This window comes from Pongo pygmaeus, chromosome 15, assembly GCF_028885625.2.
Source record: "Pongo pygmaeus isolate AG05252 chromosome 15, NHGRI_mPonPyg2-v2.0_pri, whole genome shotgun sequence".
NCBI lineage: Eukaryota > Metazoa > Chordata > Mammalia > Primates > Hominidae > Pongo > Pongo pygmaeus.
This window is the reverse complement of record NC_072388.2, coordinates 66,593,931-66,614,366: the sequence shown is the minus strand read 5'-3', so window position 1 is coordinate 66,614,366 and position 20,436 is coordinate 66,593,931. Positions and strand designations below refer to the sequence as shown.

At 43.3% G+C, this 20,436-nt stretch overlaps 1 protein-coding gene and 1 pseudogene across 2 annotated transcripts; both read right to left on the bottom strand.

Annotated features, from left to right (window-relative positions):
- Window positions 1–68: 68 nt before the first annotated feature.
- Window positions 69–11,903, bottom strand: RDH12 (retinol dehydrogenase 12). 2 transcript variants are annotated; one of them, XM_054448791.2, is made up of 7 exons: window positions 11,613–11,903; window positions 9,737–9,855; window positions 9,071–9,226; window positions 8,172–8,276; window positions 7,135–7,344; window positions 4,951–5,140; window positions 69–772 (listed from the first exon to the last, which is right to left on the bottom strand). In XM_054448791.2, exons 1-7 carry the CDS (start codon window positions 11,678–11,680, stop codon window positions 670–672), a joined length of 951 nt encoding a protein of 316 aa, XP_054304766.1. In that variant the 5' UTR covers window positions 11,681–11,903; the 3' UTR covers window positions 69–669. The 2 variants fall into 2 exon arrangements, with proteins under 2 accessions (XP_054304766.1, XP_054304767.1); XM_054448792.2 differs by lacking the exon at window positions 7,135–7,344 and having other exon boundaries at window positions 11,613–11,820.
- A 7,258-nt stretch (window positions 11,904–19,161) lies between these two features.
- LOC134738093 (large ribosomal subunit protein eL21-like) lies at window positions 19,162–19,833 on the bottom strand (annotated as a pseudogene).
- Window positions 19,834–20,436: the final 603 nt, after the last annotated feature.

Below are 20,436 nucleotides of genomic sequence, written 5' to 3'. Positions count from 1 at the left end.
GCAGGTTGGTTTCCCTGATTTGTTCCATTTCTCTCCCTTGCTGCACTGAGAAAATAAATAAGACAATAAGATGAATGCAGTCTTTATTTTCTCTAAAAATTGAAAGGTAAAGGGAACTCTTTACAAAAAGAAACCATCTGCATGATTGAAATGGGAAGGTCCAGGTGAGAGGAAGGAATCTAACTAGGCCAGGGTTAGCCAGGATCTTTGTGTGTTGGTCCAGACTCCAGGGTGGTGGCAAATATTTTTAAAAAGAAAAGAGATCAACGAAGAGTCGGAGTGTATAGCCCCTAGAAATAGGCAGTGATGATGCTCTTCTTGCCTCAGCTGAGCATCTGGTGCTGATAAGGGAACTGACCCAATTTCTCAGGCTCTTCTGCCACCCCCATGCCCAGCCTGGGATCTGCCCAGTCCTGCTACCCCAGAGGTTTGCTGACCTTCCAGGTCTCAGAGAAGAACACTCTATAAGTGTCCACAACTCATGCCATAAGCCAGTCCTACAAGAGTGTGAGGTGTGCAAACATTCCCAGAAGGGTCAAAAGGATCAGAGCAGGCAGGATTCGCAGCACCAGCTGGCCAAGAGGACAATCCTTTAGGGTTGGCCTTCTCCTTGGTCCCTGTTCATTATGGCATGGATTGGGCCTGATAAAGCTGCAGCTCTTCCACCAGCTACTCCCACCGGATTCCTAGAAGCTCACAGCTGACATTCCATAGGCGCTCAGCTGTTTTGTTATTTCGGGCCCTTGGAGACACCCAGGTCCTCTTGCAGTCACTGGAGGGCAGAGAAAGACACTAAATTCCAGGAATGGGAATTAGCAGTCTGGAAATCTTTATGGTCCCTTTCTCAGAATGTTTCTAAATGTATAAAATACAATATATGCCAGACTCAAAGAAACTAATTATATAAAATGTACTCTAAAAATATTTTAAAAACAAATCTGTGATATAGTAATACACAGGCTTATTTATTAATATATTCTATAACAAGATCTAGTACCAGGTCTAATAATCAAAGGATTTCAAAGTAGTGGTGAGCAGAAGTGACATTCTAGGATATCTGCTACAACTGCAATGTGATATGAAAATATTTATAATTCTGTTGGCGACAGTCACAGGTATCACTACTACTACTACAGTTCAGTGCCTACATTCGTAATTGAAGAAAATGCCAAATCTCAGTTGGAGGTTAAATTAAAGATGAAGTTATTTTCCCATCCAAGTTCACAGGCCCCTTGAATTCTGTGGACAGACACACTTGCATACTATGAACCCCAGACCAAGCCCTCCAGATTTGCTTTGGAATGAGCAGGGGCCCTGAGGACTAGAGGGATATGGGGTGGGAGCAGAACACAGTTCTCCTCATGTTTTTTGTTTTTAATGTTCCTTTTTCCTAATTATAAAAGTCCTGTAAAACATTCGGAACATGCAGTGCTGATAAAAGAAGAAAAGCCTATCATGGCTGGGCACGGTGGCTCACACCTATAATCCCAGCACTTTGGGAGGCTGAGGTGGGTGGATCACCTGAGGTCAGGAGTTCAAGACCAGCCTGGCCAACATGGCGAAACCCTGCCTCTACTAAAAATACAAAAAACAATTAGCCAGGTGTGGTGGTGGGCACCCGTAATTCCAGCTACTTGGGAGGCTGAGGCAGGAGAATGGCTTGAACCCAGGAGGCAGAGGTTGCAGTGAGTGGAGATCACGCCACTGCACTCAACCTGGGCGGCAAGAGCGAAACTCCGTCTCAAAGAAAAGAAAAGTCTATCATTTAGTTGCTTTCTGTACAGTCTTTTTTTTGCTTTGTTTGGATATAAATAGAGATGTAGTCTCTCTCTTTCTCTCTTACATAAAACCGGGATCATACTGTATCTAGTTTGAGGAGGATTTTTTTTTTTGAGATAGGGTCTCACTTTGTCACCCAGGCTGGAGTGCAGTGGCTCTATCATGCAGCCTTGACCTCCCAGGCTGAAGCCATCCTCCCACCTTAGCCTCCTGAGTAGCTGGGACTACAGGCATGCACCATAATGCTGGGCTAATTTTTTGATTTTTAGTAGAGATGGGGGTCTCACTTTGTTGCCCAGGCTGGTGTGGAATTCCTGAGCTCAAGCAATCCTCCTGCCTTGGCTTCCCAAAGTACTGGGACTACAGGCATGAGCCGCCACACCCAGCCTTAATTTTTTTTTTTTTTTTTTTTTTGAGACAGAGTCTCATTCTGTTGCCCAGGCTGGAGTGCAGTGGAGCGATCTCGGCTTACTGCAGCCTCCACCTCCCAAGTTCAAGTGATTCTCCTGCCTCAGCCTCCTGAGTGGCTGGGATTACAGGCATCCACCACCATGACCAGCTAATTTTTTGTATTTTTAGTAGAGATGGGATTTCACCACGTTGGCCAGGCTGGTCTCAACTCCTGACCTCAAGTGATCCACCCACCTCAGCCTCCCAAAGTGCTGGGATTACATGCATGAGCCACTGCGCCTGGCAAAATTTTTAAATAATAAAAAAACACCTAGAATAAAAAGATAAAAATCACCCTTCACACTCTGCTTGGCTCTCCGTAAAACTCCCTGGAAGTAACAACTACTGCTCAGTGGCTGGGTATCCCTCCAGACTGTTCTCTATGTATAAATAATCATATAGTTTTGTGTTCTAGTTTTTTCCTTACAACATTATATCATTAACATTTTTTCTATTAATTACATATTATATAAAAATATGATATTTAATGACTGTATATTTTATTACATATTTAAGGCAGCAATGTTAAACACTCAGACTCTAGAGTAGCAACTGTCCAATAGAAATATGATGGGAAGGCCAGGCGCAGTGGCTCACGCCTGTAATCCCAGCACTTTGGGAGGCTGAGGTGGGTGGATCACTTGAGGTCAGGAGTTCAAGACCAGCCTGGTCAACATGGCAAAACTCCATCTCTACTAGAAATACAAAAACTAGCCGGGCGTGGTGGCTTGCACCTGTAATCCCAGCTACTCGGGAGGCTGAGGCAGGAGGATCCCTTGAACCCAGGAGGTGGAGGTTGCAGTGAGCCAAGATCATGCCCTTGTACTCCAGCCTGGGCAACAGAGTGAGACTATGTCTCAAAACCAAAAAAAGAAAGAAAGAAAGAAATATGATGAGAAACACAATTGTGAGCCACATATGTAATTTTGAATTTTCTAGCAGCTACATTTAAAATGTAAAAAGAAATTGGTGAAATTTATTTAGTAACATTTAATTATACATTAATTTATTGAGTTAATAAATATGTACTTTATTTAACCCACAAATAGCAAAATCATTTTAGCATGCAATCAATATAAAAAATGAGATACCTTTTATCTCATTTAAAAATATAAAATGAGATAATTTACACTTCTTTTTTTATACTATAGGTTGAGCATCCCTTATCAGAAATGCTTGGGGCTGGGTGCGGTGGCTCACGCCTGTAATCCCAGCACTTTAGGAGGCCAAGGCAGGTGGATCACCTGACGTCAGGAGTTCAAGACCAGCCTGACCAACATGGTGAAAGCCCATCTCGACTAAAAATACAAAAATTAGTCAGGTGTGGTGGCAGGCACCTGTAATCCCAGCTACTCAGGAGGCTGAGCCAGGAGAATTGCTTGAACCCAGGAGGCTGAAGTTGCAGTGAACCAAGATCATGCCCTCCAGCCTGAGTGACAAGAGTGAAAATCCATCTCAAAAAAAAAAAAATGCTTGGGATCAGAAGTATTTAGGATTTTACATTTATTTGAATTATGAAATATTTGCATTGTACTTACCAGCTGAGCATCTCAAACCCCAAAAATCTAAAACCCAAAATACTCTGAAATCCAAAACATTTTTAGCAGCAACATGCAACTCAAAGGAAATGCTTACTGAAATATTCCGGACTCCGAATTTTCAGATTTGTGATGCTGAACCTGTATGTCTTCAAAAATCTGGTATGCACTGTATACTTACAGTGCATCTCAATCTGGACTAGCCGTATTTCAAGTGCTCAATAGCAACATGTGGCTAGTGGCTACCATACTGAATGGCACAGCTCTAGAGCCAGATTGCCAGGGTGTAAATCCCAGATCTACCACTTATAAGCTATATGACTTTGAGCAAGTTTCTTAATTATCTTGTGCCTCAGTTTCATGTGAAAACTTGGGGTAATATTACCTGCCTCGCAGGGTTGTGATGATTATACGAATTAATACACATTACACACTCAGAACTGAGTACCAAACACATTATAAAAACCCAAGCAACATTAGCTATTATCACTTATCCATTCCCCTCTCATCAGACACTAAGATTATTTCCAATGCTTCACGGAATAAACACTGCACTGATGAAAAGCCTTGAACAAGGCGGGACAACAGAGCAGACAGGGCTGGATTCTGTCATGGAATGGGAAAGAGATTTCTCCCTGGGCTTCCCTTTACTCCCAGACTCTAGTTGCTCATTGAGTTCATGATAAGATTCAGCACTAAAATTTCTACTTGTATATTTCAACAGATAGTGCCAATCTTGGCAGCATTGAGGGACAGAGTTCACACCGAAGAGAGAGGACAGTCCCCTAGCACTTTGTGCTAATTGGTATTAAAAAATTCATGAATCAAGTGAGCCAAAAGCTTAAAGAAGGAGAAAAAGGATCCAGGGGGCCTGCTAACATTTTCTCCATGGCATAATCAACAGCGACAGTCTTCTTTAAAAGCTTTCAGAAAGCTGCGAAGTTTACATGGTAAATAAAGCGGCACACGGGTATAAAATAGAGCTAGAAAAGCAACTCTTCCCAACACATAAGTTTGTACTGTAAGTTTCCTTAACAAAGCAACGGCATTCTGTTTGCAGGCCCAACCCAAACCTGGATTGCATCATCAGGCACAAACTCAGCTGCTCACGATGCACAGCCCAGCGAGTCCGGCACCTCCCATGCACACAGGTAGTGGAGAGAACCGCACTGCCTTCACACACCTGAAGTACTTGCCACTCAGGGGCTCCAGGCCCTCAGCCAGGGCGCAGTGCAGGCTGGTCTGCGCCCCCTCCCGTGCCGTCTTGACAAAGGGGGAGAAGAGCCGCCAGAGCAGGCAGAGCAGGGAGGAGTGCCGGACCAGCTCAGAGCGGACGACGCCTGGGTGCACTGCGTAGGTGGTGACCCCGGTGCCTAGGACAAAGAGGGCACAATCAGATCAGGGACACACTCTGAGTCCAGGAAAACAGCTTATCTCCTGCAGCAAAATACACAAGTGAGAAGGAGGGACTCAGGAAACATAACCCCAGGATTCAGCAGGTACCACTCCTGGCCAGGCGGAATTTGAACAGGAATGAATTGATCTTTCAGAAAGATCTATAGCCTTCTCAGCCTTCTATGTTCCAAAAGGAGTGCCTGGTTCAAGGTCCTTCTATTTCAATGTCGTTTTTATACTGTGGCTTTAGTACTACTAATAAACATGACAACATGTAGTGAGTAGTACCAATTATTGACAGTGGTATCTTTATCATTTCTACAGGAGGAGTTTAGGGGTAGCAATCTGATTGGAAGGTGGTGAGTAGGACTTTATTTTGAGCTGCATTTGCCTGGCAAGCACATTTTATGAGGTATAGATTGAGGGATGGTGATGCAGATTATGGGGGATTAACACCCCCCCCAAGATATCCCTGGTGCCATCACTATTTTTCAGTACCAATTATGTGCCAGGGCTATACAACATGCTTTAAATGTATTATTTCATTTAATTCTTAAAGAGGCTTGTGAAATAGAATATTATGATGCCCATTTACAGCAAAGAAAACTAAGTCACAGAAATTTTAAGTAAATTGCCTAAGGTTATACCTGGCAGGGTACAGGGCCAAGGTCTGAACTCTGATGTAAAGTTAAAAACATGGAATGGACTGTCTGCATTTGAATCCTGGCTCGGCTAGGAACCTTCCTTGGGCAAATGTCTTAATCTGTCAGTGCCTGTCTTTTCATATTTAGAGTGGGGGAAAATAATAGCACCCACCTCACAGGAATGTTGCAAGTATTAAATGAGTTAAGATGTGTAGTACATGGCACACATAAACCTCTCAATTATTATTGTAATTGTTATTATTTATTTGTATGATTACTGTCTTCTTCTACTGTAGGCATTCTGGAAGTAAAGATCATTGTTCCCAAACTCTGGCTTATTCACTGTAACAAATGGGCCCCTAGATCCACAGATGTCAGAGCCAGCAGCTCACCCAATGCTCCAGGAGAGCACAGAATCATTAAGGAATAAGAACTGGCCTGACCTGATTTTACAGCTGAGAAGATGAAGTCAGGGGAGGTTAAAGGGGCACGTCCACATCCACATGGGGCTAGCATGTGGTAGAGCAAGAACTTGGACCCAGGGGTCTGAAATCCAGCCCTAACTCCCTGAGTCCAGGCAGTGGCAGCTCTGTAGCTCAGATCACCATGTGGACCTCAGCAAATGGCACCCAGAAGGAAGCACCCTAGGTTTAAAGCTGAGCAGCCACATTCCGGTTCTGATGCCCTCACCTGCCATATACTCTTTAGCTGGCCATTTCCTTGGACCTCAGTTCTGCTCTATAAACTAGGAGTAATAATACCTGTTACCAAAGGCCTCTGCTGCCAGATCACCTGAGGTCAGGAGTTTGAGACCAACCTGGACAACATGGTGAAATCTCATCTCTTCTAAAAATACAAAATTAGCCAGGCGTGATATTGCGTGCTTGTAATCCCAACTACTCAAGAGGCTGATGCAGGAGAATCACTTGAACCCAGGAGGCAGAGGTCGCAGTGAGCCAAGATCGCATTAATGCACCCCAGCCTGGGCTACAAGAGCGAAACTCAAGTCTCAAAAAAAAAAAAAACAAAACAAACAAAAAAACAAAAAGCCTCTGCCTGTTGCAAAAAGCTATTGTGAAAATCAAATGAGATGAGAGATAAGATGTGACATAAATACAAGGTAACTTTATGAGGTTCTTAACCCCTGTTTGATTTTAAGCTCCCTGGGGGCAAGGACTCTGTTTTTATTCCATTCATAACTTCATTCTCCTTAGTCCACAGAGATATTACTGACACGTGCATGTTTGACAGCCTGACTTCCCAAGTTGCTGTGGACCTCTAATCTGGTCTGAGGACCATTTTTGCTATTCCTCTTTCTCCAGACTTACCTTGGAGCCTCTTGGCCAGCTCACGAGTAAAAAGTACATTGGCCAGCTTGCTGTGGCAATAGGCAAAACCCCTGCTGTAGCGCTTCTCGCTCTGGAGGTCGTGGAAGGGAATCTTGCCAATGTGGTGAGCCACCGAGGACACATTAACCACCCGTGCAGGGGCAGACACCTTTAGCCGCTCCAGGAGCAGGTAGGTGAGGAGAAAGTGGCCTGTGAGGAGAGCCAGCAGGGAAGATTGAAAGTGGAATGGCAGCCCAGGCTCAGCATGTGGGAGCCAAGAGGACTTCAGTGTTAGCTCACTATCTTCTGGGTGTGAACCAATTTTGATGCCATGAGTAACTCTAATGGTCAGTTTGGTCTGAGTTTGTGGATTCCTCAAAGCAAGAGCCAGAGCTAGACTACAAGTAAGGCAATCATACTTAATTTATATTGCTTTGTACCTCTGCCTTTGACCCACCTGCTGGCTTCCAACTCCCACTCTGCCCATGATCGCATAACTAGGGACCCAGGTACACTTGTGTGTAGACAGAAGGATAGAACAGTCAGGGAAGATAACATTTGCTTAGGATCAGAAAACATGTTCCATGCTCTCCTCCCTAAAGTCTTCACCTTGAACACTGAACCCCACCCTGCCTCGTACCTCAAGTTCTCAAGGATTGCCCACCTCCATGGACCAACCCATGGCTTGGTTGGCCATCACGTAGATGTGACCCCTCCACCCAAGCCCAGATGCCTGCATACCCCCAGGCCTGGCCCTGCCTGGCAAGCCTCGTACTGCCACTGCCCCATCCAAGAATGACATTCTTCTCCCTGGTATTTCCTGAAATTTGGGGCTTCTTAATGGTATGGGTAGGAGGATCTCACTTTTTTAGACTGATCAGGAGAGGTACAGTGAACAACAAGCCAATGGGTCCAGTCTATTGGAATTCCTAGGCTCTATGAAGGCCCCTGGACATTCTCCACATTTACACAGTGTCATCTTCCTAAAGAAAAGATAGTGGGTGTTCCTCATTTTTTAGTCACCCAAAGATACTTACCCAGGTGGTTGACTCCCAGGTGGGTTTCAAAGCCATCAGCTGTCTTGGAATATGGACACATCATTACTCCCGCATTGTTGATCAGAATATGGAGCTGCTTTTCCTCTATAGGGCACAACCAAAGAGATCCTATGGGTTAGCAAGGAGTCCCCTGGCTGCCTGTAACAGACCTGCATAATTGCCCTTTCCCTTTGTTCATTAGTTGTCTTTGTTGGGGTAAGATTTTGATAGTCACTTGCTCTGCCCCTTCCTTTTAAAACAAGGTATTGCCTCAGCAGTCAGTAACTATCCTTCATTTGGACCTATCTCAGTGACATCCAATAAGCATTGTCACTGAGTTTCTAATGAGTAATTTTAGTTACTCATATCTTCCTGGACATTGTTCATTCATTTATTCAGCAAATGTGTACTAACTACCAACTCTGGGCCAGATGCACTCTACTGGGCACTAGGAATCCAGTGGTAACATAAGCCAGACATGGTCCCAGGATGTCCCTCATGGATTTCATAGTCCTTGGTAGAAGCTGGTCATTTTCCAAGATCCAGAAGAACTTGCCAGCAGCACAACTTCATCTCATGCCTATGGCCACACAAGGTTGATTCTCAGGATGAAAGAAGAGAGTGGCATTGTGGCCACACCTAGATGCCAAGGTGCAAGCCCAGACAGGGAGCTGGCACCTCCGACATTCCCATTGCTGAGGCAAAAAGATGATAAGGATCCTGCCCCGTCTATCTACCCACCATCCTCTTGCCAATTCCCTGTCCCGCTGGTTTATGTGGCAGAACCTGTCTAGTGGGGTGGATGATGGTTCTGATGTAAGGGCCATAGATGGTCCAGGGTGGAGCAGCCACTCCCATACCCAATTTCCTGCTTTTCTACCTACCCATCAGGACCTCACCTGCCAGAAAGCCCTCAGCAAAGGCTCGGATAGATTTGGTGTCGGATAGGTCCAATTTCCGCACCAGCACCTGGGAGTTCTTTGTATCCACTCGGATTTCACTGGCAGCAGACTCCCCCTTCAGTACATCTCTGCAGGCAATATAGACTCGGGCTCCTGGGTCCAAGACAAAAAAAGAGCAGTATGTTCATATCCTAGGCTGTAAGGGAGGTATAGTAAGTGAGCTTGGGACTGGTGGACAGAGCATTCATTCTCCCAGCCATCCCTCAACGGTAGAGTGAACATATTGCCACTTCGGGCTTTTCACAGTAGTACTGTTCAGTCTTCTTGCTCTCAGTTTAATCCCAGGCTGGGAACCTGGTTCCCAGGTTTTACATTCTGATATTTAATGTCGCTTAGTATCTCCTTTTAGAATAACTGACTTGGCTATACACAGACATCATTGTTTTCCTTATTTTATTTAATAGAGAAGGAATAGGGAAGAAGCAGTTTATTGAAGGCCACAGTGTAAGTTGGTGTCACAGTTGGACTTGAATCCCAGGTTCCTTGAATTTCTAGTCAGAGCCCCCAAGCCTAGGAGGAAACACAAAGAAATATGGACAGAGGCCCCAGTGGGAAGAAGGGTGGGAGGCATGGCCCTTTGGAGACTAAAGGGGAAACACTTACCTCGGCTAGCGAGCTCTCTGGCCGTCTCCTTGCCAATGCCCGTGTTGGCGCCAGTGATCACCACTACCTTCCCAGGAAGCTGCACATTTGTTCTACATACGCCACCAGCAAAGAACTTCCTATCGGCAACGGAAACAAGAGCATCACGTACCATCCTTCACTAGCTCACACTAAGATACGTTAAAAAAAAAAAAAAACTCTATCCAGCCTCAAAGAAGGGTATCTTTAAGTTGCAGTCAGGAGACTCGTAAAAGCTAATCTTCATGGGACAACATTTTTCCATGGGGCAAGGTAGTCGCCTGTTCATCAGTGCAGGTGGGAAGATCACTTGCCCAGAAGCCACAAATAATCATATTAGCAAACAGAGTAAATGCTGGAGTCAGGGCCAATGGAGACTTTCCTTGTTAGATAATAAATACATCTAGCTCTTATCTCTAGAGGTTCTAGAGGAAAGCTTTCCCCTCTAACCTACATTCAAAACATATGCATGATAAACATTAGCGGAGTCAATATTCAGTAACCATCATCATGAGTAACTGGTGAACAGCACTCTGTGGGGGGTGGCACACACAGGTACTGCTCTTAGCACTCTGGGGGATGGCATACACAGGTACTGATCTTAGGCTGCCTCTCCAGTTTTAGGGAGTGGGTCATTTCCGAGGCTTTCAGCCACTGTATTAGAGATTTCATTCTGGCGATGGCAAACAGAGAGAAAACCTCCTTTGTTCAGACCTCTGTGCAGAGAGCACTCTTTTACATGAAGTAGACTTCACAGGTCCTAAAACAGAATACAGAGGGACAGAACTAACATTTCCTGCATATCATCTGACTGCCAATTACTAGGCTAGGCACTTTCCATATGTAATTTATTTTAATCCTCTCAACTTCTCCAGTATTATTTCCACATTACAGTAGAGAAAACTGAGGCTCAGGGAGGTTCATGTCACATAGTGGTGGCAGAAGTGGGACTTGAACCCAGATCTCTATGAAGAACCTAGAATAACACTGTGCTTGGTAGGTCCATTTAACCTCCTTTATCATCAGAAATTTTTTAGGCTGAGCCCAGTGGCTCATGCCTGTAATCCCAACATCTTGGGAGGCCAACGTGGGATGGTCGCTTAAGCCCAGGAGTTTGAGAGAAGCCTGGGCAACATAGTGAGACCCCCATCTCCACAAAAAATTTAAAAGTAGCTGGGTGTAGTGGCACATGCCTATATTCCCAGCTACTTGGGAGGCTGAGGCAGGAGGGTTGCTTGAGCCCAAGAGTTCAAGGTTGCAGCGAGCTATGACCATACCAATGCACTCCACCCTGGGGTGACAGGGCAAAAATTTAAAAAGAGAAATTTTAAAATTCTCCACTCAGAACACACATTTATTTGACGCCTCTAGAAATCCCACAGCAAAAGAGCCATCCCAAAACATTAATTGAGGGTAGTCTCAAAGGCAAGAGAGTTTGTTTCTTTCCCAAACTACCTGGTACTTAACAGCATGACAAGCCAGCAGGGCCAGCTTGAATAGGGACAGAGTCTCTGAGTTCTTCAGAGACACCCAAAGGAATAAAATGAAAAAGCAAGGACTCCCACCTAAGGTGTTTGTTGAGCTACTTGACAGAGTCATCCATGCAGCCTTCTGCTGGCAGTAGAACTCTCCCCAGAGCTCAGGTGGGGCCAGAACTCAGCCCCACCTCTACCCGGCCGCAGATGCTTCCTTCTGGTTTTCCACCATGGTATCCACAACAACCCCTTCCTTCCTGCTTTTCCTGCCCTGACTTTCTCTCTGTCAGCCTCCTTCCCTTTCTCTTCTTTCAGCAGCTGAGAACCGGCTTCCAGTGCAGGTCTTTGTAAACGATTGTTTGAGTTGCTGAATTAAGACAAACCTGATGGATGGAGCTACCATATACAGGAATGAGAAGAAGGAGGTAAGCAGTCCCAAGGTGACCAGCATCGTCCCAACTTCTGTAGCTGCTGTTGCTTTTGCTGCTGCTCCAGCGTTGTTCAACCCCAGCTCTGGCTCAGGTTCCTGGTCTGGCTCCAGCTCTTCGCTGCTTCTGCTGCTTTTCTGCTCCTCTCCGTCCTGGGTGCTCAGCAGCAGTCTGACTCCGAGCAGAGCCCAGAATCCTATTTAAATCCGAGAACTGTCAGAGCACAGCCTGCTGGGAGATGTAGTCCTGGTGGGGAGGGGATGGAGTCAAGGTTAGAAGCTTACTTAGTTTACTGGCTAAGAGAATGTGGGGAAACTAAAGCAAGTACCGCCTAAACCCCCCATCCTCAATTGTTTCTCTTCTCTAGGAAATGTGTTCTCCCAACCACTCCACCTCTACTGCAAGACGGAATATATAGAATATTTCTAACTTTAGCCACAAACCCCATGATGCTTAAAATATGAGTGGATTAAAATAGGACGGGAAGGAAACTCCCAGAAAAATGGAGAGAGACGTCAGAAGAGCGGTTAACCTCAGGGAGGAGGGGGCAGTGACTGGGAGGGAGATGACTGGAACTCCTGGAGGGCTGAGAGTGCTCTGTTCTTTCATCTGGGTGCTACTACACAGGTGTGCTCACTTTGTGAAAATCTGCTGAGTCATATGCTTTCGACTTGCGCACTTTTCTGCATTTTATATTATACTTCAATGAAGTTAACACACGCACATGCGTATTACAAGGAAAGGGTATGGTGTTTAAGTGCATGGACTCTAGCTCTGAATCTATTTAAAAGCTCCATGGCCCTGGGCAAGTTACTAAACCTCTCTGTTAACTCAGTTTTCTCACTTGTACAATGGGCATGATTTTATATATATATATATGTATGTTATATATATGTTATATATGTATGTTATATATATGTTATATATGTATGTTATATATATGTGTGTTATATATATATGTGTGTGTTATATATATATATATGTTTTATATATATATATCCCCACTTGTTTTAAGTGTTCAATTATTACATTGGTGGAAAACGAAACTGGCATATGCTAAACAGTGTATAAGGGTCAGCTGTTATGGTTAGCTGTTCTGATTCCTATCTCTCTTGCTACCTCACTTGCTTTACTCAAGACCATGGTGTAGAAAAGGGAGAGATGATGAACGTGGGTGATGTTTCAGTTGAATGCTATTGAAGATGAGGAGAAACACAAGAAAATGCTGGTAGAGAGCCCAAGGTAGGGGGATCACTTGAGGCTAGGAGTTCAAGACCCAGCTTAGGCAACTTAGTGAGACCCTGTCTCTACAAAAAATCAGCTGGGCGTGGTGGTGCGTGCCTGTAATCCTAGCTACTCGGGAGGCTGAGTAGGGAGGATCACTTGAGCTCAGAGGTCAAGGTTGAAGTGAGCTAGGATCGTGCCTCTGGATGTGTATGAGATGGGAGAAGGGTAAGTGGGATTCATTGCCCTTCCTTGCTCTGTGTTCCTCTCTTGGACAGATGAATAGGCAAGGAGCTGGGACAGGACCCCAGGAATAATTTCCCAGTTCTGTCCCTTCCTGTGAAGCCAGAGGAGCCTCCAGGAATACCCATGCATGAAAGACTTCAGTGGCAGGCAGGTGTTCATGTCCTCATTCGTCAATTCATCCTCAACACACACTTACTGAGTGTTTCCCTGCACCAGGAATTGTGCAACATACTAGGAAGACACAGTTTCTGCCCCTGGGGAAACCCATGGACCTGACCAACAGAACAAGGAGTGATCAGATCATTCCCAGCAGACACTTCTTGACTCAAATCTAAGATCCTTGCATTTATGAAGATGGTACTCACCTTATCTTGAGCTTGTCCAGGAAGCAGAGAGTCCTTAAGAACAGCATATAGTCCTCTGGAGAGAAGATATTAGAAGGACCATAAGGCATCTAGAATTATGAAAATACACAAACACTTTGCTAAAATAAAATGTTAAATATTATAATCCAAAGACCACCATCATATCATTGATAAGTTGTACCAAAATGCTAAACCATACTACTAAGTACAGGTAGGTGAATAGGCAGACAAATCAATAGAACAGAATGGAAAGGCAAGAAATAGACCCAAATACACATGGGGATTTAGATATGATGAAAATTCCATTTCAAATCAGTGGAAGGGACAGATGAATTAATTAACAAAGTATTGTGGCACCTAGGTATCCAGCTGGGAAAAAGCAAATTTGATCCTTCCAAAATTCTAATAGCTCGAAGATATAAGTATGAGAAATGAAACCACTGAAGTATTAAGAAGAACCACTGGACACATTTTTAGAGTGGTAAGACCTTTCTAGTAAGACAGGAAACCAAAAACTAAAATTTAAAAAATGAGCATGACAAAAACCATCATACACAAGGCAAGATAAATGAGAAACTGGGGGGAAATATTCATAACAGGCTTTGAACACAAGAGACTAATTGATTTAGTAGATAAAGAACTCTTACAAATCAATAAGAAAAGGAATAACAACCCAATTGAAATAGCAGTTTACAAAAAAGGAAATACAAGTGGCTCTTCACCCTCACTCATATGAGAGATGCAAATTAAAATTATACTGGGAGCCACTTTTCACTTATCAGATTGCCAATGGTCAGAAAGATTGTAGTATGATCCACTGGCAAGCATGTGAAGAAATAATGCTGATGCATTGCTCGTGGGAGAGTACATTGTTACAGCCTCCATAGAGAGAAGTGTTGTAATGTCTAGTAAAGCTGTGCATGCACTCATTCACCTGAACATTCAACTTCTATGTATTTATAAGGTTACCATTATAGCATTGTACATAATAGCAGAAGTTTGGAAACCTCCTAAATGTCCATCAATGTAAAGCCACATAATAGATAGTATACAGCTGTAAAAAAAAAGAATAAATAATTAAGAAACAGAATAAATAAATAACTTAAATAAACATTAAATTTTGGTTGGACACTGTGGCTTACATCTGTAATTCCTGCACTTTGGCAGACCGAGGCAGGAGGATCACATGAGACCAGAAGTTCAAGACCATCCTGGGCAACATAGTGAGACCCCATCTCTACAAAAAGGAAAACTAAAAATTAGCTGGCCTGGTGGCACACACCTGTGGTCCCAGCTACTTGGGAGGCTGAGGCAGGAGGATCACTTGAGCCCAGGATGTTGAGGCTGCACTGAGCCATGATCATGCCACTATACTCCAGCCCGGGCAACAGAGCAAGACCCTATCTCTAAAAAAAAGAAAAGAAACAATAAATAAAGTTTTCAGCAAAGAGACCCTGATAACCTACAGGACACATTTCACAGGCTTCCAAAGGAACTGCTTGGAAAAGGTCTTAAGACTGATGGCTTACATCCTGTCTCTGAGTAAAGAATCTTATCATGAGGCACTCAAATTCTATTGCGAGTTCCTCAAACTATGTATTGATTAATTGTCAGGTTACTGATTAATACCGACATTGAAAGGGACATTGTTTTCTTTCTAAATCATAAAGCTCTGCTGATTTGTTTTTACTGATTGTCTTGTGCATAAAACATTATTTAGCCTGTACGCTGTCATCCATAGGCAATGATTGTAACCTCTGTATTGTACCCTCCAATGGAAAAGGATAACTCCGATTTGAGGAGTCCCCCTTCCTTCTCCTAAACAGTCTTATAAAAGCATTCCAACTTGTAACAGATGTTGGAACATGTCCACCTTTGTTGGTGTATCTTACTGGATAAATTCTCACATTTGGCTTCCAATAAACTTTTACCAATTTATCTCTGCCCCAATGGCCTTAATTTCTGTTGAAAACCGTATCATTTTGCAACAACTTACATGTTTATCTTTGTTAAATTAATCATTGCAGTATCACAAATAAAGCAATTTCTCAAACTGGTGTTGAGACATTCTTAAACATGCTTTGGCACATAAGCAAAGCCATAATCATCACCCACTTCATCATTGTAATCAACATCAAAAAAGCCAGGGACCAATAGGATACCTGCTCTTTAGGGATGTTCAATCTGAGACAGATATAGACATAAGTCACAGAGAGAAAGAGATGAAAACACCAGCGGAACCAGTGTAGGAATAGGCTTGAAATTCAGTGATGACAGAGCACTCATCACTTGCAACACCTTTGAGAAGGATCGTCTTCTAGCCTCACCGTGAGTGAATCACAGGTCAGCCATCCTCCCAGGGCTGACACTGAGGCAGGGATGTATGGAGATCACCTGCTGTGAAGCAGAGCTGGGAAGCTGCTTGCTGATTTGATCTTTGGTCATAAATCATCTAGCAGCTCATACTGTACTGGTCTCCTGGTTATCCCTGTCCTGGATACCCTACTAAGAATAGAGCCTTTTACAAAATAGAGTGAGAGGGCAAACTGTAAACCTTTCTTTTTCTTCCTCCCTTCCTCCTTCTCCTCTTCCCTATTCTTCAAATCACATATTTTGGAAGCCAGGTGAGACAGGTGGAAGATGACAGATTCCATCTTTCTACTGCAGCCCTTGCCCAGCTTCCCTAAGGAGCCCGTACAGCACCACAGTTATTTCCATTTCCAGCCATGAGGAACTTGCTGCTGCCTCTTCCCATGCCCCGACCCCAAACAGCAAACCAAAATGGAAGCACATTTTTTTGTATTTGTTTTAAACAATAATAATGACTTGTTGTTCCTTTTTCTTGATTTTAAAAGCTAAAATAAACACACTGTCTTTCTCAAAGAAAAAGAATTTTTGCTGCTAGTATGTAACTTCCGTTGATTTTTCAAGATCAGCAACCCTTACTCTTAACTCACAGCAGGCACTATTGACATTAAAAAAAAAATAGAGACAGGGTCTCACTATGTTGCCCATGCTGGTCTTGAATTCCTAGGCTCATGTGATCCTTCCACCTTGGTCTCTCAAAGTGCTGGGATTATAGGCATGAGCCACCACACCCAGCCTATTGACATTTCGAGCCTTATAATTCTTTCCTGTGAGTGGCTGTTCCGAGTAAAGGAGGATGTTTAGCAGCATCCCTGGCCTCTACCCACTAAGATGCCTGGAGCACTACTATCCCCTTGTGACAACCAAAAATGTCTCCAGCCATTGCCAACTGTTCACTATGGGGCAAAATCACCCCCGTTTGGGAACCACTGCCCTCCAGAATGTAGGCCTACAGGATAACCCTGGTGTATGTAGTATTGAAAAGGATTAGAGGACAGTAATGTTTTATTTAGTATCCCATGCCTTTCACTCAGCTGTAGCCAAGCTAACCTGCTTACTGTCCACAGTAAGTTATTAATATCCTCTCAGGGCCTGGGATGCTGGCCATCTACTAATCCTTTTGTCCTTAGAAACTTTACCTTCTCCCAGCTTAATTCTGTTTACCTCTAATCACTCTATTAGTCTACAATGGCTGGGATCTGTGTGCACATATACTTCAAAAACACAACTCCACTGAGTGGCTTTCTGAGGTGATGGAAATGTTCTATCTCTCAACAGGACTTTGGGTTACATGAGTCTATGCCTTTGTCAAAACAGCAAATATATACTTAATACTTGTGCATTTCACTGTATATAAATTTTACATCCAAAGGAAAAAAAACTAATAAATATTGAACTCTAGTTAATGAATGATATATATACAGGCTGAAGTTTTTAAAGGCGAAGGGTACCAATGTCTGTAATTTACTTTGAAGTATGTTAATAAAATAAAATAGTTTGATAGAAGGAAGTAAAACAGGCATTTCACTTTATTTGTTTTATATATGTGATAAAACTGGTATAGTAAAATGTTAATGTAGAATCTAGGTTATGGATATATGGATGTTTATTTTAAAATTCTTTTCTTTTTTTTTTTGACAGAGACTCACTCTGTCACTCAGGCTGGAGTGCAGTGGCGTGATATTGGCTCACTGCAAACTCCACCTCCCGGGCCCAAGCAATTCTCCTGCCTCAGCCTCCTGAATAGCTGGACCCACAGGTGCCTGCCACCACATCTGGCTAATTTTTGTATTTTCAGTAGAGATGGGGTTTCACCATGTTAACCAGGCTGGTCTCAAATTCCTGGCCTCAAGTGATATGCTGGCCTTGGCCTCCCAAAGTGCTGAGATTACAAGTGTGAGCCACCACACTCAGCCTGTAAAATTCTTTAAACTATTATAAATGTTTGAAAATGTTCAGATTAAAATGTAATGGAAGTACACATGCAGACACACACACAAACACATGTGTGTGCACACACTTTCTGTCATGGAAAATCAAGAAGCATAACATTTCAAAATGAAAATTTGTTATAAATTGCCATATTCACTTTTTTAAAAACTTTCTAACATAAAGGGAATTTTTTTTTCAGCTGAAGAAATATTTTATTGTGTTTAAGGTCCAACTTAAATATATCTCCTCTCTGCAGCTTTCACCTATCCTAATCAGCCATTCACTTCTCTTGCTCCCATACACTATATTTACCTTTTCTGTACAGCAGTCACAACGGTTTGACTTATAACTTAGGCAATTTCTTTTTTCTTTTTTTTTTTTTGAGACGAAGTCTCACTCTGTCGCCCAGGCTGGAGTGCAGTGGCACAATCTCGGCTCACTGCAAGCTCCGCCTCCCAGGTTCATGCCATTCTCCTGCCTCAGTCTCCAGAGTAGCTGGGACTACAGGCACCCGCTACCACGCCCGGCTAATTTTTTTGTATTTTTAGTAGAGACGGGGTTTCACCGTGTTCGCCAGGATGGTCTCTATCTCTTGACCTCGTGATCTGCCCGCCTCGGCCTCCCAAAGTGCTGGGATTACAGGCGTGAGCCACTGCCCCCGGCCTCTAGGCTTCTTCTCTCACCAGCTCAGGGACAGAAATAAGGTCTACATTTGTGTTCCCCCAGCACATGGAACCAAGGTTTGCATGAAGCAGACATGCAATAAATAGTGGTGAATATGGTTGAGTTTATAGTAATCTCTCCCTGGTTATGAGATTCTAAGATATCCTAATTTAATTATTTGCAACTTTGTGAGTATTGCAAAATTTGGATTCCAATAGAAGTGAATGGTGAGTCACTCCTTCAGAAGATACTTACAAAAGGAACAAACTTGGCATTGGGGACTGAAATAGAGTAGAGTAAAGTAGAAATGAAGCTAAGGGATTTTTGCAATTAAATGTTGGGAAATTTTTTTAAATAAAAGAGGGCCAATAAGCCCAGGCCTTACGCCTGCACTGTGGTGAGGTGCTCAGGACGGCTGGGGGCAAAGCTGTGCAAAGCTTCTGCCAACTCAAGGGCTTACAGCAATCGGTGAAGTCATAGGCATCCAACATCAGGACAAGGACAGATAAAGAAATGCCTCTTAGACAAAATGTTTTGCTGTTTTCTGTTTGGAGTAAACCAAATAGTATAGAGAATCATTTAAAGAATACTCAGCATGACTTACTGCCCAGCTTATGAAATAAAACATCATCAGAAGTACATCTGGATATTGTAGGGCCTGAAGTCTATTCAATTTAGGGGGCTCCCCCCCTTTTTTTTTTTTACGGCTATTTTGCTATGAATTCGTAGGGAATAGGTTCCAAGCAACTTAGGCTTCTTTCCATTGGTTCTCACGAAGTGAGCTTCACAAAGTGGAGAAGGCTGGCACTTCAGGTACTTTTCTCTTTTGCTTCCTTCTTTTTCTGATCCTTTTCCTTTACATGCTTCAGGAAGCTATTTTGGCCCTTAGACTGCTTAATATGCTCAATAAACACATTAATTCTCTCAGCAAGAATCTTGCCTTTAACTTGTTTGTGTCCAAGAACACTGTTGATAGGCTCTTCCAGTTTTGCTGTGGTAACATGTGTGGGGCATTCAGTGAATGCCTTGAGTTGGCAGAAGCTTTGCACCGCTTTGCCTCTGCCATCTTGAGCACCTCACCACAGTGCAGGTGTAAGGCCTGGGCTTATTGGCCTTTTTTTATTTAAAAAAATTCCCTAACATTTAATTTCAAAAATCCTTTAGTTTCTTTTCAACTTTATATCCCATTTCAGTCCCCAGTGCCATGGTAACATGTGTGGGGCATTTTTGAACAGTTCCCATTCCCTTGATGTCTACAACATAACCTTTCTTGTAGATTTGCATGATTGTGGCCAAAGGAACAACTCTGTGTTTTCTAAAAGGCCTAGAGAACATATATTGGTGTCCCTCCTCTTTCCCTTAGTGTTCCTCATTTTGGAGAATTACTGGAAGACGGCAGTTCCTTCTGAAAGGCTAGGGAGCTCTTTTTAATAAAAAGAATATAAAACTATGAGTAAATATTAGGTACAAAAATAAAACAAAGCTGGGCACAGAGGCTCACACCTGTAATCCCAGCATTTTGGGAGGCCGAGGCAGGAGGATTGATTGATGCAAGGAGTTTGAGACCAAGAGCAACATAATCAGATCTCAGCTCTACTAAAAAAATGAAAAAAAAAAATTAGCTGGGCATGGAGTGCACTCCCACAGTCCCTGCTGCTCGAGAGGCTGAGGCAGGAGGAGAGCTTGAGCCCTGAAGGTGGAGGCTGCAGGGATCTGTGATCACACCACTGCACTCCAGCCTGGGAGACGGAGCAAGACCCTGTCTCAAAAGTAAAGCAAGAAGTTAATTACAAGAAAAAAGTAAATAGGAAATTACAATTTTTTTAAATCTAATAGTTGCTACTGTGAAAGGAAAACATTTTGGGCCCCCAAAATCACTAAGCTAAAGGGAAAAATCAAGCTGGGAACTGTTTAGGGCAAACCTGCCTCCCATTCTATTCAAAGTCATCCCTCTCCTCACTAAGATAAATGCATATCTGATT